The 27,277-nt window shown below is 48.1% G+C and overlaps 1 protein-coding gene across 5 annotated transcripts in view; it reads left to right on the forward strand.

Moving 5' to 3' along the window:
- FRMPD3 (FERM and PDZ domain containing 3) overlaps positions 1–27,277 on the forward strand; it is a 145,791-nt gene that overhangs the window by 70,799 nt on the left and 47,715 nt on the right. Inside the window, exons 1-4 of one of the 5 annotated variants that reach the window (XM_015461596.3) lie at positions 5,568–6,059; positions 10,037–10,139; positions 13,748–13,793; positions 24,111–24,215. In XM_015461596.3, coding sequence (XP_015317082.1) covers positions 5,789–6,059; positions 10,037–10,139; positions 13,748–13,793; positions 24,111–24,215 — 525 coding nt within the window. In that variant the 5' untranslated portion in view covers positions 5,568–5,788. Of the gene's footprint in view, positions 1–5,567; positions 6,060–10,036; positions 10,140–13,747; positions 13,794–24,110; positions 24,216–25,124; positions 25,196–27,277 lie in introns of those variants that run through there. The other 4 variants (XM_015461597.3, XM_059883658.1, XM_059883657.1 and 1 more) reach the window with 4 other exon arrangements.

Here is a 27,277-nt window from a genome sequence, read left to right on the forward strand (position 1 = left end):
GAGGCTGCTCTGACACACAGCACTGGCGTGGCCTTCTGTTCCCTGGCAGAGGAGCAGTCTGCTGACTCTCCCCCAACATCTCTTCATGCCCGTTACTTACCCACAGGTTCTTGGCCCAAATCGTGTGAGAAAATTGGCTCTGGAGTTGGACGGACCTGGGTTGACATTGTAGCTACACCACAGTGTAAATAGGTGGATGTCGTGGAGTAAATTAATCTCTCTTCCCCAATCTCGGTTTCCTCATCTGTAAAATGGCAATAAGATCTTCTACTCATGGGGTTGTCGTGAGGCTGGAGTGAGGCAATATGTGCATAGTACCTGGCACACCACAAGTCCTCAGTAAATGGTAGCTGTTGTTTTCAGCACTGTCCTCTCTCAGCATTGTCCTCACCTTACTCCCAGATGTTGTGTGAGACCTCAGGCTGTTCTTTGACTGACCAGACTCTTCAGGGTAAATGGTGCCCCATCTCTCCAGATCTTTCTCTCCTTTCCCCTAATTCAGCCTTACCTGTCACTTCTTATCCTTATAGCTCACTCCCTATTCTCTCCTGGGGTAAATCTGATTCAGCCAGTCAGTCATTTGTTTGCATGGCTTTCTGTATCGTTTCCCCAAGATAGCATTTGTGTTTTAACTGTGCCTTCAATGCCATAAACCAACGGAATGAAAGCACCTTATCCCTCCCACTTGATTGTGGCCCTCCCATTGTCTGACAAAGGTGTTCTTTTATATCTTGCTCCTCAAAGTGTGGTCCATGAACAAGCCACCTGGGCAGCACCCTGGAATTTGCTAGAATCTTAAACTTAACTCCAGACCTACTGCATCAGAATCATTCTAGTACTACTCCCAGGTGGTGCAACTACACACTCAAGGGTGAGCCACCCTGCTTAGAGTAAGTGAGCCCAAGTGAGGGCTCCTTTAGCAAAAGAAGGGTTTTGTGTTCAAGCTCCTGAAAAGAGGGCACCCAGAGCAGCTCCTTCACCCAGGATCTCCCATTCCTACCACAAGGAGAAGATGGCATCTCCTGGGGTCCCAGCTGCCACGTGGGATCTCTGGAGCTTTCAGGAGAATCAGCCTCCTATGACTGGAAGCAGAGGGCTAATTGGCCCCATGTGTCTCCACAGCCTGCCAGTTTCGAGGGGAGCAACAAAACTCCCCAAGGAGCCAATAAATGTAAAGAAGAAAGAGCCAAAGGCAAGGAGGGATGGGGAGCTCAAAGCTGATGCCTGGGAGTTAAGCTGTTAACATTTCTATCTTCCTGCCCAGAAGTGCAGGGGAGAGAGCAGCAGCTCACAATCAGTCCATCTTCTCAGTTCACCTGTCCTTCAACCACATCCTGCCTAGCAACAGTTGTCAGCATGAGCTCCAGCCACCAGCTCCTCTTTAGACAGAGATGCGGGGTGGAGGGTGGGAGTTGTTAGTGGTGGTGGTGTAGGGGATCAATTTAGCCCACAAAGGAACTGGTGCCAGGGTGTCCATAGGGAGCCAGGTCATCTGATAGTGGGGACAGTTGCTTGGAAAATGAGGGGGCAGAGCACTTCTTGGGGCTGCCACTTAGAGGCCAGGAGTTGGTGGGGGAAGGGCCCGGACTGTAGAAAGCGAAGTTTATCTTCAGCCCTTATTCTCTGCTCTGCCTGCCACCCCAAATGATGCCACTGGTAAGATCACCACCTCTACATCTACATGATATGTTTAACCTTCTAAAGGGTTGCTGTAACTATGATCTCATTTCCTTCTCCCAGTGACGCTGAGTGAATGGGATCCAAGACAGATGAATTAAGATGAGGGCCAGCCCGTCAGACTTGGCCAGGATGTGGAGAGCTGCTGGCTGCAGGGTTAGGCCAATTCTGCGATGGAGACTAAATAGCCAGAAGGTCCGGGACCCTGGGTGGGTATAGATGAGGGTACTGGGATTGTGAGCCCTGTCCAAGAAATCTGGCCCCAGCTGAGTCCCTCATTGGCCTCCGCCTTGGAGTCTGGGCTGGAGGAGGGGCAGAGACCTAGTCTGTTTGGCGACTAGGAAGTGATAATGGATGTGAAAGGATCTTTTTGTTGGATGAGATAATGGGTTTAAGAATAAAAAAGAAATAACCACTTGGCTATAAAGTGTTATCATTAGGCAGAAGAGAAAAGGCTAGACCTTTACCCAGGTCACTGACCAGAGAGGGCAAGCCTGGTGCAGGCTGAAGGGATATACCTTTGGAGACCTTGGGTAGGAACAGGACAGATTGAAGGCACTGTGTGGTTTGAAGAACAAAATAGCCAATCCCAGAAACAAAGCTGGGTGGAGGGTGGGGAGAGAGGACCATAAGCTGTGGCTGCTTCATAATTTTGTTCAGAGTTGCCCGGTTTGATGAGACCAGAAGCCAAACATCTTTCAAAGTGCATATTTCCCCCAGGAGGGCAGTCACGTGGCCCATGGACAGCTGAGCTGCTGTCATCCATCACCACTGGCCTTCAATGTCACTCCCAAGTCTCTATGCACTGAGCAAATTTCGGAGGGACTGACTGAGCCTCAGACACTGAAAGATGCCAACCCCAGGAGGGTGGGGACAGCTGCAATTTGCACTGCAAAATAGCCTTCCAGTGTGTTAAAGGAGGGGTTTCTTCTCTGACCACAGATGCTGGGAAGGCCCAAGCAGTGTGAAAAAAGGACTCCTTGCAGAATTGGGGGAGGATCTAGTGGTTGGCACCATGGTAATGGTAAAAAATTTGCCTGTCAGTGCAGGAGACACAGGTTTGATCCCTGTTTTGGGATGATCCCATGGAGAAGGAAATGGCAACCCACTTCAGTATTCTTGCCTGGAGAATTCCATGGACAGAGAAGCCTGGCAGGCTACGGTCCATGGGGGGTCACCCATGGGTACCCATGGGGGCACAACTGAGCACAAGGAAGAAGAACTAATTAGGGACAGGTAGTCCAGCTCTGTCAGACACAACCCAGGGATGAAGTGCTCCAGTCACACCTGGAGACATGCCTGTGGCTGTGGGAGAAATAGCTGGGTCCCCTGTGAAAAGATGGGGGCCACCCATGGACAGAGCTTAGCCTCGTGTTTCTCTTCCCATCAGTGCCATTTTCTGACTACACAGCATAGGTCCTACCTCCTCCAGGGAGCCCTTCAGTCTTCACTCCCTTCTATGAACATACTATTGGGACCTTAATTATGAACTTCATATACTATTCTCATGGGCTCCCTGATGGCTCAAGTGGTAAAGAATCTGTCTGCAATGCAGGAAACCTGGGTTTGATCCCTGGGTTGGGATGATCCCCTGGAAAAGGAGATGGCAACCCACTTCAGTATTCTTGCCTGGAGAATGTCATGGACAGAGGAGCCTGGAGGGCCACAGTCCTCGGCATTGCAAAGAATTGGGACACAACTGAGCAACTAACACTTTGACTTTTTATACTATTCTTAGTTACCACTCTCTTTCTCCTGTTCAGTGTACACTTGTGTGTTCCCCCTCCCCCAACCCCAGACTGGAAGATCTTTGAAGGCAGAGATCTGTAACTTCTTGTGCCTCCTCCCCAAATCTCCAACTGTGTGAGTAGGCACTCAATAAATACTTGTTGATGGATTAACATAGTCCAAACAGTAAAGCAGAACACTTGGGTCACAAAAGGCTCTTAGCTTGTCGGTTCCCCTGGCACCAGGAGTGTCTCTTTTCATGAGTATTGGTGGTACTTCAAGGCCCAGTGGAGACTGGAGTGTCCCTAGCTTTAGAAAAAGAAAAAGGCACCAAAAGGAAGGTTGCAGTGACCAGGGGGCCCTGAGCAAAGGACAGGGTGTCGAGCGCTCTCATTGCATGTGTGGGTCTTCCTTGTGGTGTCCCTGCTTCCCACGCCACAGCCTGTGTATCCCGACAGGCTCTCATTGTCCAGGGTGCCCTGGCTGGAGCCCATGGCCGAAATGAGCTGGTGTCATCCCAAGCAGAGGCCCTTTTAGGGCCAGTGAGCTGAGATTAGGAAACAGCAGGCCAAGGGCTCATTTGGGAAGCAGCCTCCATGGTGAGGCACGATGGCAGCCACAGGAAGATCCTCTGTGGCTCCCTTCAAGCCTTCAAGTGCCTACCTGCCCCCAGGAGCAGAAATGAGAGAGGGGCCAGCCTGAGGCCACCGTCACTGAGCCCTTGTCCTGGAAGGGTACCTCTCTAGAACACCAACTAGCCATATTCCAGCTCCCAACTAACTTTCTGTCAAAGAGTGACCATTTGTCTTACCCAGTGTGAAATGGAAGGAGCCAGTTCCTGAACTCATCTTCAGGAGCCTTGACCTAGCCCTGGAAGCCCCTTCCACCTCCCTAAGGGACACCAGACAGAGCCCAAGTCAGCTTGGGTGCAGCCATAGTTGATGTGGTCAGATTCCAATCAGCCACGGTCCATCTTTCTTCCTGAGTTCTTCAATGAGAGAGATGAGTCTGGGACTATGAATTTCTCTTTTACACAATTACTCTAAATCTTCCCACCCTCTCCCCATCGATAGTCCTAAAGCTCCTCTCTAATTAGCAAATCTGTGTCCTGATAAACAACCTAATTGCTTACAACCATTTGCTCCTGAGGAATTTGGTGTTCTTAGTTAGTCAACAATCACTCTCCTAGTGTCAGAACCTCCCACTTCTTTTCCAAATCTTGCACTAGTTTGATTAATTAGCTCCTGGCCCTCTGTATCTTGTTCAGAAGGGCCCTGCCTGGAACCTTAGTGTTTCAGAAACACACGCCGAGACTAGGAAACTCAACCTCATTTATTAGACCAGAAAGCCTCTTGGCTCTGGTCCCCTCTCTTCCACCTCCACCTGCCCTATCCTGCCTCCCGGTCATTCATTTCCCTTTTCTCCTCTTTTCTGCCCCTAAACCCAGTGCCTTCACATAGCCCAGGGGTCCCCATGCCTTCACTCCTTAAGGCTCTTCATTCAAATACTGAGCTCAGACCCATCCTTGCCTGCAATATGCTTCACCCTTGCCCTTGATGTTAACCTTTTATAAAGTCCTGGCGTAATTCTGAAGCTTCAGTAAGATCTGTTACGGGCATTGGAGTGCCATCTATAATCTCTCCCAAGTATCAGGGCAGCGATTTCTCTTCTCCCAGCTCACCTGGGTTCAGGTCTGCTGACAGCCTCCAGCAGTGGCTCTTCCCACTTGCCCTTGGCAGCTATTCTCCAGCTGTCCTATTAACTGAAATAAGTTGGCATTGGGACTCCCCTGGTGGTCCAGTGGTTAAGAATCTGCACTTCTGCTGCAGTGGACACGGGTTTGATCCCTGATTGGGGAACTAAGATCCCACATGCTGTTTGGTGTGGCCAAAAAAACAAAAAACAGAAGTTAGCATTATGCACAGTTGTGTAAGGGACTGGTCCTCCATGTGAGCCTGTTTGTTTTCATATGGCATCTCAATATTTTCTTTTTATATATGACCTAAGGGATTTTAAAGTTTAAAATTACACAAGGACTTCGTGAAGGTGCTCCACACTCTGAAATGACTTCACATTCCTTCCCCACGGCCTTGCCTGTTTTGCAGTCCCTTCCCTCAAGGTTTTGGTTTCTCTGAGGGAGTTAATAGCCGATTCCATGGGTGATACCGGTTAACCTTCCAACAACACATTTGCTTTTAGGCTCCTTCTGAGTCCCAGTATCTTGAGGAAAGGACAGACTCTAATGTCAGGCTCCATGGCACCCATGTCCTCTGTTGGCCCTGGCCCTATAGCCAAGTGGCTTCTCCTTTCTAGACTCTTCTTTCTCCAGTGTGAAATATGCATTGGTCATCCCTTCTGCTGGTGCCAGAGGATGTAGGAAGCAATGTGCGTGAACTCCCAGGTGCCATGGCCAGCACCCTTATCAGCATCCCTCCCAGCTGCTCTGAGGCTTAGCTGCCTTTGCGTCTTCTTTTGCTCCCATCTTCCCCTCCCCCTCAGTCATGTGATGCAGGAAGAGAACGCAAATGATATGGAATGTGAGCAGCTGCCGGCAGAGACGCTGCGACAAGTGACCATTCACCGGGACCCTATATGTGGCTTTGGCTTCGTGGCTGGCAGTGAGAGGCCTGTGGTGGTGCGATCTGTGAGGCCAGGTAGGTGTCACCCAGAGTGTCCCCCTGGCCCTGGCTCCCACCCCCACCAAACACCCACACATCGTCCCAGAGAAAAGAGCACCCAAGTATACTGTGTTGCCAAGGAATTCATGAAGAGTGGGTGAAGACTTGCCAGCCAATAACTGTGTGAGGGAGCTGGTTTTTAAAGATTTATCCACACACAACACTGACGCTGCAGTTGATAATTTAGTAGGGTCTGGGTCTTAACAAAACTTCCCTTTGCATAGAACCTTCACAGAAGAGCCATACTGCCTTGAGTGAGACATACCGATCTGATTCAATTCAACAAGTATGTATTGACTGCCTACTCTAAGCAAGGTTATAGGGAAATAACAAGACAGAGTTCCTGCCCCCAAGAATCTAATCATCAGGCTGTAGAGACCAGTACACGCTCACCAAATAGGTCATCCAGTGAAGGCTGGAGTCAGGATATAGACCATAGGTGGCAGAGAAAGGGAGAGGAAGTGAAATCTCTGAAGCCCCAGTAGCAATACAACACCTACCATTGATGAAGCCCCCTAGAGTGTACAAATTTACATCATCTTGTTCAGTGCTTGCGGCTATGTCCACAAGGTAAGTAATACCATTCCCATTTTACAGATGAGAAAACTGAGGCAGAGAGGAAGAGAAATGGCATGTCCAGGGTCACTCCACTAAGAAGTAGCAGAGCTAGGATTTGCACCTGTGCCTGTGTGATGCCACTGAGGGGGGTGGGGAGGGAAGCAGGGCTTGAATGGGACCATACGGGGTGGACCAAGTGCGAGCCCACCAGAACTGTGAAAGCCTGCTGTTGTGAATGAAATGGGAAAGGGCCTGAGCACTGTTTTGTTCCAAATCTTGCTAGGCATTGACAAGAAAAGACAGACGGAAAGGAGCTCTATTCCTGAATTGCTGGGCCTGAGGCTTTAGATGTTTACAACAGTTTCTTGCTCAGTCAAGAGGAGCAGCCGGAGTACAAACTGGTCTAGCAGAAATTTGATGAATTTTGCAATCCTCCAAGGAAAAGAAAAAGATTTTTGTAAGCTTGCTCTTCAACTGGAGGGCATAAAGTAAAAAAACAATTCGGTACAGGAGTTTGTGGCTGACCTAAGGCTCCTGAGGTAGTCATGCAGTTTTGCAAAAGGTTTTTGAGTCTCTGATCCAAAATCAAATTTATCCTGGGAAAGAGGGACCATATAAAACTTAGTAACAGATCACCAGGAGACCCTGGTTTAACTTTAGAGGAGACAGAATTCACAGGGTTGCTGCAGGTGGTCTGAGAATGAATAAGAAGGGGTTGGAGGAGTGGAGAGAAGAAAAGCCACAAGGGAGACCACAGGAGGCCATGGGGCCAGCAGGCTGATCTCAGACCTGCCTCCAACCCAGGTGCCCCTCCATCCAATGCAGAAAACTTGATTTTGAGGCCACAAGAAAAGATAATATGCATCCTATAGAGGAACAGGAGAAGGCAATGGTACCCCACTCCAGTACCCTTGCCTGGAAAATACCATGGACGGAGGAGCCTGGTAGGCTGCAGACCATGGGGTCGAGAAGAGTCGGACACGACTGAGTGACTTCACTTTCACTTTTCCCTTTCATGCATCGGAGAAGGAAATGGCAACCCACTCCAGTGTTCTTGCCTGGAGAATCCCAGGGACGGGGGAGCCTGATGGGCTGCCATCTATGGGGTCGCACAGAGTCGGACATGACTGAAGCGACTTAGCAGCAGCAGCAGCAGAGAGGAACAGTTAAGGCTGAACAAGCCAACAAACAATTCCATGAAAATAGTAAGTAGACTGAGCTTACCACTGCCATCAGAGAGCCAAGGCCTGTGATGGAGACCAAGTTCTATGAGGACCTCCTCCATTGAAAGGAAGGATGGAGGGATGAATGGATGGACAGGAGAAAGGAAAGAAGGGAGGGAGGGAATAGGTAGAGTGGTCTGCACCTAAAAGATTGGCATATTTGGCAGAAGTAGATAGGAGGAATATCTTTCCTGGTGGCTCAGTTGTGAAGAATCTACCTGGCTCAGCGGGTAAAGAACCCACCTGCAATGCAGGAAACACAGGAGACATGGGTTCAATCCCTGAGTGAGGAAGATCCCCTGGAGGAGGAAATGGCAACCCACTCCAGTATTCTTGCCTGAAAAATCCCATGGACAGAGGAGCCTGACAGGCTGCTATCCAAAGGTCACAGGGAGTTGGGCACAACTGAGTAAATAAGCACAGTACAGCCAATGCAGGAGATGTGGGTTTGATCCTGTGTCGGGAAGATCCCCTGGAGAAAGAAATGGCAACCCACTCCAGTATTTTTTGCCTAGAGAATCCCATGCACAGAGGAGCCTGGCAGACTACAGTCCATGGGGTCGCACAGAGTGGGACATGACTGAAGCGACTAAACGACAACAAATAGGAGGAATGAAATGAGTGGAAGGAACTGTCCCTTGGAAGACATAATAAGTACCATTTATTGAATTCTTACCAACATCAATCAACTGTTTTAAATGCTCTACATCCATCATCCCATTTATCCTCCCATCTTTCTTCTGCTGTTATTTTTCCATTTCTTAGATGAGGAAAGAGATATTCAGAGAGATGAAATGTCTCATCCGAGGTCCCACAGCCATTGAGTTGTAGATTTGAGTTGAGCGTCCAAACCTGACTTGCTGCAAAGAATGGGCTCTTCACCAGCAGGCTTCCTGTTTCTGACATCCCTGTGCTGTCAGAAGAGTGGGTTGAGGGTCTTTGCGGTTGGAGTGGGGAATCCTGCTCGCTGAGCATACAGGCCTCACCCTCAGCACACAGGCCCCACTCTCCAGAGCCACAGACTGATGCTCAACTGACATGGTGACCTGGTTGTTGTTCATGTTTGTTGCATTTACACAGCACACTTTTTTGCAGAGAGAGGAACAGTTGGGATCTGACCCTTTCAAGTGGATCCCAACAAGCATCCAGGCTGGGTTGAGAGTGAGACATGTCCTTAAACATGTCCTTAGACATGTCCTATTTTGGGTTTGAGTTAAGCTGAGTTCTACTTGTCATTCTCCTTAAATCTCTAAAATCCTTTTCTCCAAGGAGATCTTTGCTAAGCACCAGAGGCAGCACAGCCCAGGGCGCCCCTCCAACCCACCCTTTACCCCCATCAGGAAGGTAGGGCCCTCAGGCAGGTCTGCTTTCTAAACCTCAACAGTAGACGTGAGGAGGAGAGAAAGCAAATTTCCAACTGCCAGTGATTTAGGGTCTGTGCCTTGTTCTTCTCATTTCTCAGACAGCAGCATGTCTCTTAGGTGAAAGAAAATAAATGCCTTTAGGGCTTCTCTGGTGGCTCAGATGGTAAAGAGTTTGCCTGCAATCCAGGAGACCTGGGTTTGATCCCTGGATTGAGAAAATCCCCTGGAGAAGGGAATGGCTACCCACTCAAGTATTCTTGCCTGGAGAATTCCATGGACTGAGGAGCCTGGTGGACGGGCTACTGGAGTTACAGAGTTGGACACTAACACTTTCACTTTAGGTTCTTTAGTTCATCCCCCTGTCTCCAGGGAAGTGAATGCCTACATCCTTCCAGACCAGTAAGTATGAATTATGTTCAAGTAAGAAGATTCCTTACCCGCTCCTGTCACCTGTAACCCCTCCAGTAGTCTGGAAGCCATGCCTTGTGCCCAAGCAGATCCTTCCTGATGAAACCGAAGTTTGTGCTCCTCACTAGGTCCGAGCCGGGAATCACTGGTGAACCTTGCTTGAGCACCAGGCCTTTGCTACCACACCACTCCCAGCCTAGGAAGGGCCATTCCATTCTCTTTCTCCAGCCCTCTGCCCTCCACTTGCTACAGGCAACAGTGGCCCAGGGCTCGAAGAGTTGCCTGTCAGTGGCACCACTCGGCCCGCATCTCCTGCAGGCCTCAGTGCCTGCAGCCACTCCCTCAGGCACTGGCAACTCCCTCCCACCCAGGCCTCACGCCTCTCTCCTCTCCTCCACAGGAGGCCCCTCTGAGGACAAGCTCCTGGCTGGTGACCAGATTGTGGCCATTAATGAGGAGGACGTGAGTGAAGCCCCCAGGGAGAGGTTCATAGAACTCATCAGGTAATAGGAGCCTCTTGGGCCTTGCGAGAGCTGAGCACGGCTATCCCCATCCCACCAGTAGTGTAACTATGACTGCCACAGCCCTCCCTGGCTAAGAGAGAGGGGTCTTCCCAGGGAGAGCAACCTGAGCCAGGGCTCCTGGGTACCCAGAACTTCCAGGGACTGAGGGCCCTCACACACTCTGGCTTAACCTCATTCAGTGATGTGAAGAGACACAAAGAACAGCCTCCTGGAAGTTCACCTCACCTCCCTTCACCCAACAACTCCCCTCACCCAAGCCCTTTGGTTTTCAACTTACATGTGCAGTGACTACTGAGAACAAGTGAGTGACCAATGACACAGACCAAGTGAGTAAAGAATAAGAAATAAACAAGCCATTCAAACAACATTCTGAGATAAGCAGAATCAATGTGAGCAAGACATTATTTCCCACCCGCCACTCCCTCCCCGCACCGCCTCCCCCCCCAAAAAAAAACCACAAGGAGAATAAAATCCAAATGCCTGGCCAGCAGGTTGAGGCATGGAAACTGCCATGTTGGATTTTGCTCACAGTGTGTGTAGTGCCCTCCCCAGATGGGGGCAGGTCAGAGAGAGAAAGGAATGTGAGGAGGACCACCACTGTCCATGGAGTCATCACACTGACTTTTACCCTCCCTTACTTCTGTATATGGGGCTTCCCTTGTGGCTCAGTAGTAAAGAACCCACCTGCCAAGGCAGAAGATGCAGGTTCGATCCCTGGGTGGTGACGATCCCCTGGAGGAAGGCATGGCAACCCACTCCAGTATTCTTGCCTGGAGAATCCCATGGACAGAGGAGCCTGGTGGGCTACAGTCCACAGGGTCTCAGAGTTGGACACGACTGAGCGACTAAACAACAACAACCTCTGTATATACCATACCACCACATATCACACAGACACTACATACCTCTTCCCCCCCATACACCATGCCACCACACACCACATACACACACACACACACCATGCGCTAAAAATACACCCATACCCACAGGTACCACATGCGCGCACACACACACACCTATGCCATAGATACTCCCCCACCCCACACGCCTATCACATGCACACACACATACCACCCCACGCCCCCTTGCATAGACACTTTGATAAGGAGTAAGACAATAGAACTGAGAGAACGGAATTAGATTCTTTCAGCTCTAAATTCCAGGGGATAACCTCAGTTTGGGGGACCTCAGCTATCTATCCTCACATGCTTGCTCTCTTTCTCTCTCTCTCTCTCTCTGTCTGACGTAGTCTGCTCCATCTCTGCCTCCATCTCCTTCAACCCTTCTCCATTTGGAGTGTTTTCATTCCACTCGTCTTTCTTGTTCTCCCAAAGCCCACCTGCCTCCAGGGCCCCTCCCTCCACTTCAAAGGCAGAGGAGTGACGCCCCCTTGCTACTTCTGGAAGGGTTTGCACTGCCCCTTCCTGAAGTCCAGAGCAGGTCTTCCTCCATAGGCTCCCCACTCCAGCCCAATATCCTGGTATGTGTCTGGTCCCTAGTGACCCTTAGTTTGGCTCTTCTCCAAGTTCAGTTTGTCCATTGCATTCCCCCACTCTCTACCCTTCATGGTCCACCACCACATCACCATGGGGTGAATTCTTTCAACCCCATCAGGGCATGTTGGGGGTTCTTTCAGGCTGACCCCTCAGAAGTCTTTGCTTTGCTTCTTGTGGATATCTTTGTACCCCATACCAAGGTAGCCCAATTTTGTGAGACTGCTCAGAGCACCTTCTGGGTCAAGTTAGAGCTCACACATTTGATAATCTCTGGGACTAGCAAGTCATTCATTCATTCAGTGAATATTTATTATATTGAGTGTCTCCTGCGCATCAGTTGTTGTTCTAGGCACTGAATATACAGCAGTGAATAAGACAGACAAAATCCTTGCCCATTGGAGTTTACATTCTAGTGGAAGAAGACACATCATAAGCAGTAAACATGATAAATAAATATTGCACAGTATATTAGAAGTTGATGAATGTTATTGAAGAATAGAAAGGGGGACAAGATAAAGATCAGGAATGCTGGGAACACGGGTGCAGAGTACAACTTTAAATAGCATGGCCAGTGTTGGCCTCAATGAGGAGGTGACATTTGAAGAAAGACTTGGAGGAAATGAGGATATCAGAGAAGGCAAGAAGAACCCAGTGTAGAGGCCCTAAGGCAGGAGTGTGTGTGATATGTTTGGGGAACATGGGAGAAGCCCACGTGTGGAGTGGGGTAAGGAACGGGGTAGTTGTAGCTACTGCAAGGACTTTAGCTTTGTTCTACATGATATGGGGAGACGTGGCAGGGGCTGGAGCACAGGAGTCACATAATTCAATCTATACTAGTTCCCTGCCCTGGCCAAGAGACAGAACTTTCCAGGTGTTTTCCTTGGAACGCAGCTCCTTCCTTACTCGAGGAGCTTCCCAGACCCAGGAGCTGACAACATCCCTGGACTCTGCCTCATTGAATATGGTACCAGTCCAAGTCCTCGAGCAGGGGCCCTGGGCTTTTCTTTTCTTTTTTTAAAAATAATTTTATTTATTTGTTATTTTTGTGCTGAATCTTCATTGCTTCTAGTTGTGGAGAGCAGGGGCTACTCTCGAGTTGCAATGCATGGGCTTCTCATTACAGTAGCTTATCCTGTTGTGGAGCATGGCTCAGTAGTTGTGGTACATGGACTTAGTTGCTCCACAGTATGTGGGATCTTCCCGGACCAGGGATCGAACCTGAGTCTCCTGTGTTGGCAGGCGGATTCTTTACCACTGAGCCACCAGGGAAGCCCGGGCTTTTCTTGAATACCCAGAATCAAGGGTGTCTTGACTCTGCTTCCTGAACACCTTTGTTCCCAGAAACATTTGTAAAAAGACCAGCAAAGAGGGGAAGCTCCTTCAAGGCGAACTCTTTCCATTTCTTTTAGTTCTTTTAAAGGATGATGTATTCTTGGGAGAGAATTTTCATACCTCACAGCTTGTTGGATCATTGGCATAATTCTTGTCTGAAGAGTTTCAAATTCTTCATCCTTTTGAATGTTTGCTATCTGGAGAGTCTTGTCTTCCATCTGTTGCTCTCTGGCTCTCATTTTTTTTGGTCCTTCAATTAAAACAACTCTGCTGAGTATGAGTCATGATGACCAAATGACCTCCTTTGGGTTTTTCCTTTGAGTTTCTCCTCTTACTTAAATACCAAATTGCCAATAATCATGGTACACGGTTCCCAGGACTCTGATTGTGCTCCCTTTGAGTTCCTTAATTCAGGTCTTTCGTTTTCCTTGCAAACTTTTTTGCCTATAGATAAAAGGTTCCTAAGGTTTGAGGATTTCTAGAGAGAATGTGAGAAGGAATATAAAAAGACCTGAAAAATGACAACCCAGAGGTAATGATAATACCATTTTCAGAAGCCTGTGTGAACCTCTATGGATGGTGGATGTCAGCTGCCACAAATGATGGGAGGCGAGGCAGCCATGCAGATATTTAGATTGCCCTCTGTCCTAATCCATATACCTGAATGCAGCCCAGGGGAGAATTCTGGTGTTCCTTCTTGTGCTAGATGAATACCCAGTGCATGATACACTACTCTCCTGTTCCCTCTTCTCTCTGTAGGAGCGCTAAGGAATTCATCGTTCTTACAGTTCTGCACACTCATCAGGTGAGTGAGCCTCTTTGCCATCCACCCTTCCTCCTGATTGAGACAAGAGCATTCCCACATTGGAAAGTGACAGTGATGGGAGAGGGAGACGGGAGAGACTAGGACCAGCATTGTTGTGAGCCAAGGGTTTAGGAGTGAACTTAAAATCGTACCTTCTGCACATCTTGTCTATGCTCACATCCCAGACTTGAGGATTTTGAAGGGCTCCATAGTGCTGTGTGCTGCCCTGTGTGCTCTGCTTTCCCCCACTTAAGCTACCCCACCACTGCCCCAGTTCCAGACATATTTTCTACCTCTTTTTTGCTGTGTCCCATCAAAATTTACCTGTCCAGTGTCCAATTCCATTAATCCTTGTAGACTGTGGGTGCTAATCTTATTCATTCATTTTATACAGGTATATACTAAATGGCCTACGGTGTATGGGACACAACACTGTATGTGGAGGATTTACTATAAAGTTGCTGGGGAGGTGCAGTTGGACAAATAGGTTCATCTTTGTCTAGGTTCAATTACTAACTGCCTGTATGACCTTGGGGGAGTCAGTTCCCTTTTCTGAACCTGTTTCCTCATCTGTAAATTGAGGGATTTAGACTAGATCAGTGTTCCCCATGCTTGCCTGATCATAATAGTCACCAGGACTATTTATTAAAAATGGAAGTCCCCAGGCCCTTCTCAAAAGTTGGAATCCAGAGGCACTGTGTCTGTTACTAGGTCACTTCCGCATAGTAATCTTTGTGGGATCTTAGTTCTCTGACCAGAGATCAAACCTGTATCCTCCACAGTGAAAGCATGGAGTCCTAACCACTGGACCACCAGGGAATCCCTGATTTTTTTTACTTTTTAGTTTGATATCATTGTAGATTCATAGGAAGTTGCAAAGCTAGTACAGTGACATCCCTGTGTATCCTTTACCCTGTTTCTCCCAGTGGTTACATGTTACATCCCTAACAGTACTATATCAGAACTGGGACATTGATGTCGGTACAGTGATGTGAATGGTTCAGTGTTACTCTGTCACATGTGTGGGTTAATGTATCAACACAGTCAAGATACTGGAGAGTTCTATTACTGAAAGGATGCCTCATGTTGCCCTTTTTTGGGGCACCTACTCCCTACCCTCAATCCGTGTCAACCACTAATCTGTTCTCCATTCCTGTAATTTCATCATTTCAAGAATATTATATAAATGGAATCACAAAGTATGTAACCTTTGGGGATTGGATTTTTTCACTCTGCACAATGCCCTTGAAATTCATCCAAGCCATTGCTTGTATTAACAGTTTGCTCCTTTTTTATTGCTGAGTAGTATTCCATGGTATGGATGTACCACTGTTTAGTCATCCACCTGTTGAAAAACATCTTGGTTCCTTCCAGGCTTTGGCTAGCATGATATTAAAGCTGCTATAAACATTCATGTACAGGGTTTTTTGTGAGCATAAGTTTTCGTTTCTCTAGGACAAATGCCCCAAAGTGTGATTGTCCAGTCATATACTAAGTGTACGTTTAGTTTATTAAGAAACAGCCAGACTGCTTTCCATGAGAGTAGACTGTGGTTCACTGCTGTATCACTAGCACCTGGAACAGCATCTGACATAGAATAGGTGCTCAGTATTTGTTGGAATAAAGGAAACCTAAATCAAACTCAAGTGTCCAAACTTAGGTGCAGAATAAAGAGCCTAACACTCCCCCATCTCTGTCCCAACTCTCATCCCAGTGCCCCCAACACCTCTTTGTCATGGCCAGGGTGCTCTCCTTCTCTTCCTTGTACATTTCTTAGTTCTCACCACCCTGTAGACTTCTATCCTTGTTGTGATCCACATCTCTTGTAACACATGGCTCTTTCCTTGAATACCTGCCTTAAGACTTATGTCTTCCAAACATCTTTGCCTGACTAACCTCAATGAGAGTTTCTAGTTCATTAATTTGTTCATCAGACATTTACTGAATGCCCACTATTCTAGGCACTCTTCCAGGCTGGGAATATAGCAGTGCACAGGACAAACATGCTTCCTACCCTTGGAGAGCTTACATTCTAGTTATTGGCCTTGTGCCCTCTAAACCCTGCTGCTCCTGCTAAGTTGCTTCAGTCATGTCTGACTCTTTGTGACCCTGTGGATTGTAGCCCACCAGGCTCCTCTGTCCATGGGGATTCTCCAGGCAAGAATACTGGAGTTGCCATTACCTTCTCCAGGGGATCTTCCTGACCCAGGGTTTGAAGCCGGGTCTCCTGCATTGCAGGCAGATTCTTTACCACTGAGCCACCAGAGAAGCCCCTCTAAACCCTAGAAACATAGAAAAGTATGGGGGCACATATACACAGAAGTGATAGTCAAAACAGTTAGCAACCTGTACAGGAAGGGCCTTCCAGTGAGAATGTAAGCCAGCCACAGGCGGTGGAGCAGAGTCTTGCAGGCCACCTAACTGTGCCAGGTGTTAACCCTTTGTTATTTGATCTTTTATAAAGAGGTTCCAGGGGAGAGATCAGGTGGCACCCAAAAAGCTTAGGGCACAGACTACTTATCAGACAGTGAGCAAAATCCCTCAATGTTTTACAATAGGTATGGCCATCCCAGCACGTCCCGACCAAATATCAGCCTTGCAAACATGTATAGTCAGTCCTCATTATTCACAGATTCCATATTTTCCAATTTGCCCACTTCCTAAAATTTATTTGTGACTCCAAAATCGAGACTTACGGCGCTTTCCTGGTCGTTTGCTGACATATGCAGAGCATGAAAAATTTGAGTCTCCCAATGTACCTGTTCCCAGCTGAGGTCAGGCAAAATGATGCTCTGTCTTGTTTTAGTTGTCATGCAGAGTTGTCCTGAGGATGGAGATGGTAGTGGGCAGTGCAGTGTAGTCCAGGAAACTCTGGCCTGGGGACAGTGGGATGGGGTTTGAATGCCAGCTCTGATACCTGTTAGAGGGGCGGCATCAGGCAAGTCACTTAACACTTCAGAACTTCATTTTCTCCTGGTGAAATAAAATCGAATCTACCAGGATGAATTGTTTTTAGAATTTAAGATTATAATCTATGTGAGACACACACACAATCCCCCTAAGAACAGTTGTTCAGTATTCATTAGTTCAGTGTTAACACAACTGTGAATAACAAAAATCAAGTGAGAAAGTCTTCTCTCTTACACTGAAGTGAAAACTCCTTGAAGACCGCACCCCCCCCCCCAGCAGACGTTACTGTTGTAGCTCCTACATCACGTAACAAGGTAGCACTTGATATCTCATGGGTGCATGAAGACTGCTTCTTCTTATCAAACTCTCCTGTGAAGGCTTGACAGTCTCCCAGAGGACAGTCTCCTCCTGATAGGTTCATGTTGTGGCTCAAGAATCTGTACTTTTAATAAGAGCCACAAGTAAGTAATTCTGATGCTCGGTAGAATCTGGGAAACATTGAACCAGACTATCTTTAAGGCTGCTACCACTCGTACATTGTGTGGCTGGCAATGGTCTAATACAGTGGTTCTCTGCCGCTGCTGCTAAGTCACTTCAGTCGTGTCCGACTCTGTGTGACCCCATAGACGTCAGCCCACCAGGCTCTCCTGCCCCTGGAATTCTCTAGGCAAGAACACTGGAGTGGGTTGCCATTTCCTTCTCCAATGCATGAAAGTGAAAAAGTGAAAGTGAAGTCGCTCAGTCGTGTCCGACTCTTAGCGACCCCACGGACTGCAGCCCACCAGGGTCCTCCATCCATGGGATTTTCCAGGCAAGAGTGCTGGAGTGGGGTGCCATTGCCTTCTCCACAGTGGTTCTCTACCCTGGCTATATATACATTAGAACTTTCTGAGAACTCTTAAACATATTGATCCTTGGGCTCTAGCCCTGACCAATTGAATTACAAGCTGTGGGGATGGAGCCCAGGTATTGATCTTTTGAAAAGGCTCCCCAAATGATTCTGATATGTAGCCAAGGTGTGTGGTCTAATGTGTAGTCTCTTTCAGATGGCATTTTCTTTTTAAGAGAGTGACTCCTACCGTAGCAGACCATTGGGGAGTATTTTGAGCGGCCATAGAGATCCTTTCCCAGGGACCCTCAAACAATATTGCATAGGTAGCCACTTACTAAGTCTAGATGTATTTAAGAATGTTCTTTAATCTTTGAGTGACCAACTATTCCCCATGATTGACTGAATATGTATTAATTTCGGTACCCTTAGACCTTGACACATCATTTGTCCTCAATAAATATTTTAAAATAAAGTACTGACTGGTGACCTAGAACAGTCCTGGCAAAGCAAGCAGACAGTCCCTTCAAATGAAACTAGTTTTCTGGTTTTGAAAACAGCCTGTACCCAGAGAGTCTCAGTCCCCTCTGCTTGAAGCCACCTGTCCAGAAAAAAGCCAAAATCATGGGAACCACTGCAGAAGAACTGGTTTTCCATAGAGCTTCTTGAGTATAGGGCCTGGCAGACAGTAGGTACTCAAGTCCTATTTGCTTAATTGATGAATTAATTCAGTACTAGCCCCTGCAATCAACGACTGTCTTCTCTTCTGTGCCTCCTCTGTGCTTGGTGCTGGGGGAGACACAGTAATGCAAAATGTCACCTCTTCTTTTACAACCTAGTTGGAGAGATAAGTAATGGCTATGTGGATTCACAAAGGAGGACTATAGGAAATCCAGGGAAGGGAACGGCAAGGTTGGGAAAGGATTCAGGACTAAGGTAGGATGTGAGCTGGGTTTTGGAGATGGCATTTATTGAGCAAGAGGGACACGAGGGGGCCCTGAAGAGTGGGGATGGTGAAGAGACAGCATGACATAGGCACAGAAACGGGAAGAAGCTGTGGGCAGAATAACTCGATTAGGTGATTGATGGGAAGTGAGGGTTATGTGTGGTTTGTCAGGGGCCTTGAAATCCAGGGAGAGGACATGTTCCCCTGTAGGCAGTCCTGAATGCAGCAAGGAAGGACCCCCAGGTCCCTTATCAGTGGACCCCTGGAATCAGGATGGCCCTCCATAGTCCCAGGCTCCCACAATGGTTGCTGTGGGAATTGCTTATAAGTAGGTTCAGGTGTCAAAGAAAATGAGGCAGCAGAAAGGGAAATCAGGAGGCTGTTAAAGCTTCAGGAACCTGAGCTCCATGTTCTTAAAATCCTTTCACAATTATCAAAGTGGGGCCCTATCGTACACTTAACACATTCAGCCATATACCTGTCTTCGGCCAAGATATGTGAACACAACCCTGAAATCTGTACTAATAGAGTCACCAAATTAAAAAATGGTCAAAGAATCACCAGCTGCTGAATTCAGCCCTGAGGGAGAAGGCAGACTCTCTCCTCTATTGCTTATTCCACCAAGCTGCTGGCTTCATATTTACTTCAAGGGGCTTGCAATGGCCCTGGAGGTACTTAGAAATTCTAGTCCCGTGTTTCAAGCCAAAATTCATTTTTGCTAGAAAGGGTGCCTGTTGCAAAATGAGACTTCCAGCTGCTTAGAGGAAAAATGGGGTCAGTCAAGAGCTCAGATGTCCCAGCTTTAAGGTACTCAATTAATCTATGCTTCGTGGATTAGGACATTTTCAGCAATTCCTCGGCCCTACCCTCTCAGAGAGTCTGACCTTTGAAGTCTGAAATGGGCTGAGAAATCTGTGTTTGTTTTGTTTTTGGCCATGCCACTCGGCTTGTGGGTTCTTAGTTCCTGACCAGAGACTGAACCTGTGCCCTGGCAATGACAGTGTAGAGCCCTAACCACTGGACTTCCGGAGAATTCCCAAAGAAATCTGTGTTTTAATAAGCATTTCCTGGTGATTTTTAGCATCAGGTAAGGTTTAGAAACATGAGTGAGAGTATGCTAATGAGTTAGTGCAGGAGTCTGTGAACTTCTTCTGTAACGGACCATAAAGTAAATACTCTAGGCTTTGTGCTTCCCCAGGGGTTCAGCAGTAAAAAATTTTCCTGCAATGCAGGAGACATGTCAGGAGCCACGGGTTCAATTCCTGGGTCAGGAAGATCCCCTGGAAAAGGAAATGCCAACCCACTGCAGTATTCTTACCTGGGAAATCCTACGGATAGAGGAGCCTGGTAGACTGCAGTCCATGGGATCACAAAAGAGTCAGACACAATTTAAGTGACTTAGCACACATGCATGCAGACCATATGTGGTACTACAGAAGTAGCCATAGGCAATGCAGAAATGAAGAGAATGGCTGTGTTCTAATAAAGCTTTATTTACAAAAAACAAGTGGTAGACAGGAGCTGGCCCACACAGGCCCATAATCTGCTGACCTCTGAAATGTGTTCATTACTCCTTCCAGGTACATTTGAATTTGGGCCAGGGCCTTCCCAATTCTTAAGACTTTAGTTCAGATGGGCCACTCTAGTATCAAAAACCTCAGGCCCCATAGTTGCACTTTGAAGATGCTTTGGGACAGGGCAACCTTTGAGAGCCACTCATGTCACACTGCAAGGCAGGCGTCATCTGTGTCAAAGCACAAGGCTAGACATGACTCTATGACATATAGCAGAGACCAGCTGGCAATGAGTGAGTCACTGTCAGTGATCAAGGCTGAAGACTGAGAGTAGGATGGAGTCTTAGAAACCAACAGGCAGGGGTCAGTGAGTAATGAGGCACAAACAAGCTGAAAATGGCTGTACAACAGACACTGGAAATGACTAAAATCCTTGAAAATACTGGCAATCCCACTTTCTGATTTTGCTCCTATAAATATCTGAATTTTTTGTTGTTGTATCTCTAGGACAGGATATAATCATGGACTTCTGGTAGAGATAGCAAAGAGGCTGTCCCCTCTGCCTATAGGGTACCAGTTAGGGTTCTTTATTTGTGCAAATCCATTCGCTGGGACCAAGATAGAACCAGACCATTGAACAAAAGACCAGGAATGGACTTCCAGCTTCAGTCCACTGCAGGGGATTGTATAGCTAATCCAGGACTCAGAAAATCTAGGTTCTGGGTTTTGCTCCACTACTCAATTATTTTGATACTTTGAATAAACCATAGCCTCTTCCCTGGGCTCCATTTCCTATGTAAAAATGAAGGGTGGACTGCATGGCCCATTCAGGTCTCTAGAGATGCCTCATTCCACACTGTACATGAGGATATTCGAGGATGACAGATGATCACAGAGAAAATACAGGGTGACTGTCGGGTGGAACAAAGAGTTCCCCTACCTTGTGTCTGGCACCTCCAGTGGAAATGGGACTACTGTGGAGACGAGTCAAGCAGAGCTGCCTGAACAGAACTACAGATCTTTCTGCCTCGCCCCTTCCCTTGTTCCTGCCATAGCCCATGCCCCCTCCACCCCCGCCCCTAGGATCTGAGCACCAAGCTGTGTAACACAAAGGCATTTCTGGACTCCTGTGAACAATCGATACTATAATCACTTTCTGCAGCCATCTCCAGCCCTGGATTTCCTTGTGCTATATTGTCTGCTGCCAACAAATTGTCCCTGTGGCTCAGGATGAGAAGTCTAAGATTCCTTTAGCACAGTGGTTCCCAACCTTAGCTGTATTTTGAAATCATTCGAAGCTTAATACCTGGGTCCTATCCTCAGGAATTTGACGTCATTGATCGGGGGTGGGGACTGGGTACTGGTGCTTTGTAAAGCTCCTCCCTCCAGTGTTTCTGCCCTCTAGCCAGGACGGAGACCCACTGCCTGAGGTTCGGCTGGACTTGGGTTGAACAGGTGGCTTTCTGCAATCTGCCCTCCGTGGGGAATGAGATTGTTGGCTCCGGAAGAGAACACAGCTGGGACCAGGGCCCAAGAGCTGATGAGGACGTTTGTTTCTGGTGTGTCTTTATCTTAGGGCCCTGCCCTCCTGTGGCTGATCTGGTAAATGAATCTCAACTACAGCATTAATGGCAGAAAATTGCTTAATGTATTGCCTTCCCAGCTGGCAGGGACCCTTCAGGGCTGGGAACACAAAGGAATGCTTGATTGTAGGGCTCACAGGCTGCATGGTAAGGCTGGTAGTGGTGGTGGTTTGAAAGAGCCCCAAACCTGATTTTCTCCTTCCTTACTGGAGAGGTCCTGCTCAGAGAGGCAGCTGGGGGCTGCGTCCAGTAGGGCCTTGTGCGTGCGTGCGTGCATGCTAAGTCATTTCTGTCATGTCCGACTCCAGGGGATCTTCCCAACCCAGGGATCGAACCTGCATCTCTTATGTCTCCTGCATTGATAGGCAGATTTTTACCACTAGTGCCGCCTGGGAAGTCCAGGCCTTGTAAGCCATGGCAAAAACTTTGGATTTTGTTCCACCGGAAGGTTTTGAACAGACAGGGTCTGACTTGCATTTAAAAAGGACGCCTCTGTCTGCTGTGTGGAAAATAGTACCAGAGGCTGGCGGCCGGAGGAGGGAGACTAGTTTGGAGTCTCCTGCAAGAATACAGTTAAAACATGATAGAGGCTTGCGCCAGGATGGTAATAATGGTGCTATGATGACGAGTGAGTGGATTCTGGCTAGATTCTGAAGATAGCACCAAGAAGTTATGTTGATGGATCGGTTGTGGGAGGTGAGAAAAAGAAAGGAGTCAACTGGAAGACTGGAGATGCCATATACTGAGATGAGGAAAAGGACTTCCCTGGTGGCTCAGATGGCAAAGAATCTGCCTGAAATGTGGGAGACCTGGGTTCAATCCCTGGGTCAGGGAGATCCCCTGGAGAAGGGCATGGCAACCCACTCGAATACTCTTGCCTGGAGAATTCCATGGACAGAGAGCCTGGCAGGCTACAGTCCATGGGGTCACAAAGAGTCAGACATGACTGAGCAAAACTGTTCAAAGCCTTCCGGTGGAGCAAGATCCAAAGTTTTTGCCATGGCTTACAAGGCCCTGGGCTTCCCAGGTGGCACTAGAGGTAAAGAATCTGCCTGCCAATGCAGGAGATATAAGAGACGCAGGTTCGATCCCTGGGTTGGGAAGATCCCCTGGAAGAGGGCATGATAACCCATTCCAATATTCTTGCCTGAGAAGCCCATGGACAGAAGAGCCTGGCAGGCTACAGTCCATAAGGTCGCACAGAGTCGAACATGACCAGAATGACTTAGCACGCATGCATGGACGCACAAGGCCCTACCTGACGCAGCCCCCGGCTCCCTCTCTGAGCACGACCTCTTCAGCTCCCCACTCACTCAGCTGTGGCTACACTTGGCTTCCTGACTGTTCCCCATGCACCCCACTCCTCCTCCCACCTCAGACACTTTCTTCTTCTTTCTGTTTGGAAGGCTCTTTCTCCAGATATCCTCATGGTTGTCTCTCCCTCATTTCCTTCAGACCTCTGCTTAAATGTCACCTCCTGAAAGAGGTCTTCCCTGCCTGTCTTGTCTAAAATAACAACCCCACCACTCTCTCCCTCACGACTTCAATCTCTGCTGTAGTCCCTCAGTCTGCTCAATTTGTTCTCATAGCCCTTATTTGCCTCCTAAGAGGTGTTTCAGTATTTCTTATCTGTCTGTCTGTCCCTGCTAGGATAGGCACTCCTTGAAGCCAGAGTTTTGTCCATCTTATTCACTGCTAGATCCTCGTCATGTAGAACAGTGCTTGGCACAGAGTGGGCCCTCCCAAAATTTGTTACACGAATGAATAAATGCCCCAGAGACATGAGGGTGCCCCTCACTAGGACTCCTGCATTTTCTCAAATCCACAGTGCACCCAGGAAAGACTCAGTTTCCAGCATTTGCTAACCATGCATCCTGCTGAATTTGTGGGAGTTTTCAAAAACGAGAGACCCTAGCTGATTGTTTGAGTGTCTCTTACAGAGTTGGATGAACAAAGTAGTAGAAAGCCTAGAACTTGGAAGCCAGGACACCTGGGTAAAATCGCTAATGTCTCTTCTGTCAAATAGTGTAGAAACTGTGGATAAATCATTTTGGCATGCTAAGCCTCCTTTCTTCTGCATCTAAAATAATATTTTCTATGAACCTCCTTCCTAGGGGCAGGACATATCTTTGAAATGAATAAGATTATTTCCTTAAATCCTTTGCAATGTTCATATTCAGATGTAATAAAAATCACCATTTAGGTATATCTCACATTAAGGAAACCAAATATATAAAATTTCAGTGTACGTTATTACAAAGAATTTTTGCAAACTCCCGTAGGCCTAGAGCATTAATAATGGGATTCAATTTACTCAAATTCGATTCATGCCCAGCTTACTCAGAACATACCAATCATCTAAGGAAGCACTTAGCACATTGTCTTGCACCTAGTAGGGAATCAATACTTATTTATTGGCTTATTGATCCACAAGGCAAAAGGGGGTACCCGAACTGAGACGTCTTAACTCCATGCAGCAGATGTCAGGTTTTCTCCAAGTATGGTGAACTCATGAGCCCTCTCTGTTTTTTCCAGTCCCCCAAATCTGCCTTCATTAGTGCGGCAAAGAAGGCCAAGCTGAGATCCAATCCTGTGAAGGTCCGATTTTCCGAGCAGGTGGCAGTTGGAGAAACAGATGCAGTAAGTGAGCTTTCGCCTCCTCCCCTCAGCCCTTGGCCAGAGTCAGCCAGGCTGTCGAAGTATCCCTCTGGGCCAGTTGCTCATCTGCTGCTTCTCAAAGTGGACAGCATTATGAAGGGGTCAGAGGAGGGACCTTGGGGCTCTGGGTGGGGAGCGAGTGAGGGGTGTGTGGCATCCAGAGAAGCCCTGGGCATCATGGGGAGAAGGAATATGTATCAATTCACTCAGAATCTTCATGGTACTTCAAGAAATTTTCACCTCTAGCACAGTACTCGGAACAAGTGCTCCATAAACATTTGGCTACTTGATAGAAACAGGAAGGAAGTAGTGGTTTTCTGTAAATGCGGCGAAATTGAGCCCTCGGCACGTTGAAGTGATCCTGCAACTCCAGGTCTCATTTGGAGAAGACTGGGCAGTGAAGGGCGAAGCAGCCTAGGGGAAATGATATAGACTCTCATTAAGTCACAGAACTTTTATTAATACTAGATGCCTGCTGTGTTCCCAGCACTACAAGGGATGCAAAACAGATACCTGTTCCCTGCCTCTGGATTCCTCTCAGTGATGTTGGGAGGACAGGCAACTCAGATTGAGACAGTATAGAATCCACCCCTGGGTGGTAGGGTTTTGAGGAGCAGGTGGTGTTTGACCACCCATGTCATGCAGCAGCCAGTCTGGAGGGGTCATGGCCAGCCCACTGTCTTTATTACTGCCTTGTGGGGTTAACATGAACTGAGCTGTCTGCTTCAGATAAGCAAATGAGAAGAGGCGGGTAGAACACACAAAGATGTGTATTAGGTGGCCATGGATGATAACTTCAAGTCCTCTAGGAGTTGGCAGAAGTTGGTGATATCCCATGGGGGTGGGTGGGAGGAGGCCAGCAGCGCTAACAGGTGCTGTGTGCTTTCACAGGCTGTCATGGACTGGGCTCTCGGGAGGCCCATGGCATTTCTGTAGTGAAGCACAGCTGCAGCTGAGACAAGGTAGGAGGCCCAGCCTGAGTGGAGAATCAGTGGGGCACCAGCACCCCTCTAGTTCTTTGAGGCAGAACCACCCAGAGGATGGTATGGATAGAGGTCAGAGATGTCTTACGACTCAATTTCCCTGACCCTTATCCCCAAACTCTGCCAAGGCCCTCCTCCCCGTTTGAGGAAGACTGTGAGGCCCAAGGGACAACTGGGCCCCACTGGCTAAGCCAACTGAATAATTGGTGGCTGGGCTTCATGTCAGTCTCAGCAGAAGAGGTTGAGGAAAAGCAGGGGCCACAGAGAGGAAAGGGAGCTGTGTGGAGTCCTTGTGTGTCAGCTGAGGTACAAGTCACTAAGGGTACATTTGTGTCCTGAGCCCTGAACACCCAAAGGAAATGAGACCTGAATTTGGAGGGTCTAGGTGGCGCTAGTGGTAAAGAGCCCACCTGCCAGTGCCGGAGACATAAGACAGATGGTTTGATCCCTGGGTTGGGAAGATCTCCTGAAGGATAGGGCATGGCTACACACTCCAGTTTTCTTGCCTGGAGAATCCCATGGACAGAGGATCCTGGCGGGCTACAGTCCATAGGGTCGCAAAGAATCAGACAGGACTGAAGAGACTTAGCACACACAATAGACAGGTGCAGCTTCTCCCATCTCAGTGAAGTGAAAGTTGCTCAGTCATGTCTAACTCTTTGCAACCCTATGGACTATATAGTCCATGGAATTCTCCAGGCCAGAATACTAGAGTGGGTAGCCTTTCCCTTCTCCAGGGGATCTTCCCAACCCAGGGATTGAACCCAGGTCTCCCACATTGCAGGTGGATTCTTTACCAGCTGAGCCACAAGGGAAGCCCAAGAATACTGGAGTGGGTAGCCTATCCCTTCTCCAGCAGATCTTCCCAACCCAGAAATCAACCTGGGGTCTCCTGCATTGCAGGCAGATTCTTTACCAACTGAGCTATCAACATCACAGAAAAACCCACCAAGGCCTGGTCACCCAGTGAAGAATCCTATCCCTCCTCCCCATTCCATTCTTTCCCCCCTTTTTTCTCCCCTTTCTTCCTCTCCCTTGTGTTCTCCCCTCTACCATGACTCGCCTCTCCATATGTCACATCTAGCCACAGGCAGAAGCAAGCCCCCACTCCAGACCAATCTAGACATAAATGCCGCAGAGTGGCTAGAACCCACCCCAGGTTACTCTGTTGCTCCTGGTCAGGTAAACCAGAGGTGGTGGCAGGCTCTTGTTTGGGAGAGACCGAGACATCAACCTTCCTACCCTAGCTGTGCTCAGGAAATGACCTGATGTCACAACACTCCCCCCCGACCACCGCTGCCACCAGCGTGGACCATAGCAGCCTCCCCATTGTTTAGGTCCAGGGTTGGGGGTGGGGCGGGGTGTCCAGGCCCAGGTGACTCCAGAATCCCTTTCTCTTGTTGTTCCAGACTTTATTAAGCAACAAGAGCAAAAATAAATCCTGTGGGCATTCCTTGCCAACTCTATTTTTAAGCAAAATCAATTAAGTAATTATCTGAGTCCAACCCAGTGTGCTAAATAAAACCTGCCACCACAGAGCGTCATCAGCCTGGGAATCTGGGGCCTCTGGGCTTGGTGGGAGTGAAGCATCTTGGGATCAGGGAGAGAACCAGGGAGTCACTTTTCTAACTTTAGATCCCATCACTCCCCGCTGTGGCTTGACTCCATCAGGAAATGACCTGATGTCACAATAGCACCACCCCCTCCTCTTACCACATCCCGACCCAAGAGGACTTGCTTTATGTTTTTGTACTTGTCCATGACAGTCCCTAGATCTGGACTGTTCTTGTCTGGCCTCTCTGATAGTCCACGCCTGCCATCTCCTTTACAATCAAAATCCAGTTCACCCCATCTAGGAGACCTTAACTTATACCTTTTGGTTTGTTTTGGTTTTATTGTTCTCTAGTGGATCATGTGTGTGCCACGTCACTGTAAGAGTGTAAGGCTTGGAGTTCCCTAGTGGTCTAGTGGTTAAGAATCCACTTGCCAGTGCAGGGGTCACAGGTTCAATCCCAGTCAGGGAAGATCCTACATCCCACGGAGCAACTAAGCCCATGCACC

The sequence above is a fragment of the Bos taurus genome, chromosome X, assembly GCF_002263795.3.
Source record: "Bos taurus isolate L1 Dominette 01449 registration number 42190680 breed Hereford chromosome X, ARS-UCD2.0, whole genome shotgun sequence".
NCBI classification, from domain to species: domain Eukaryota; kingdom Metazoa; phylum Chordata; class Mammalia; order Artiodactyla; family Bovidae; genus Bos; species Bos taurus.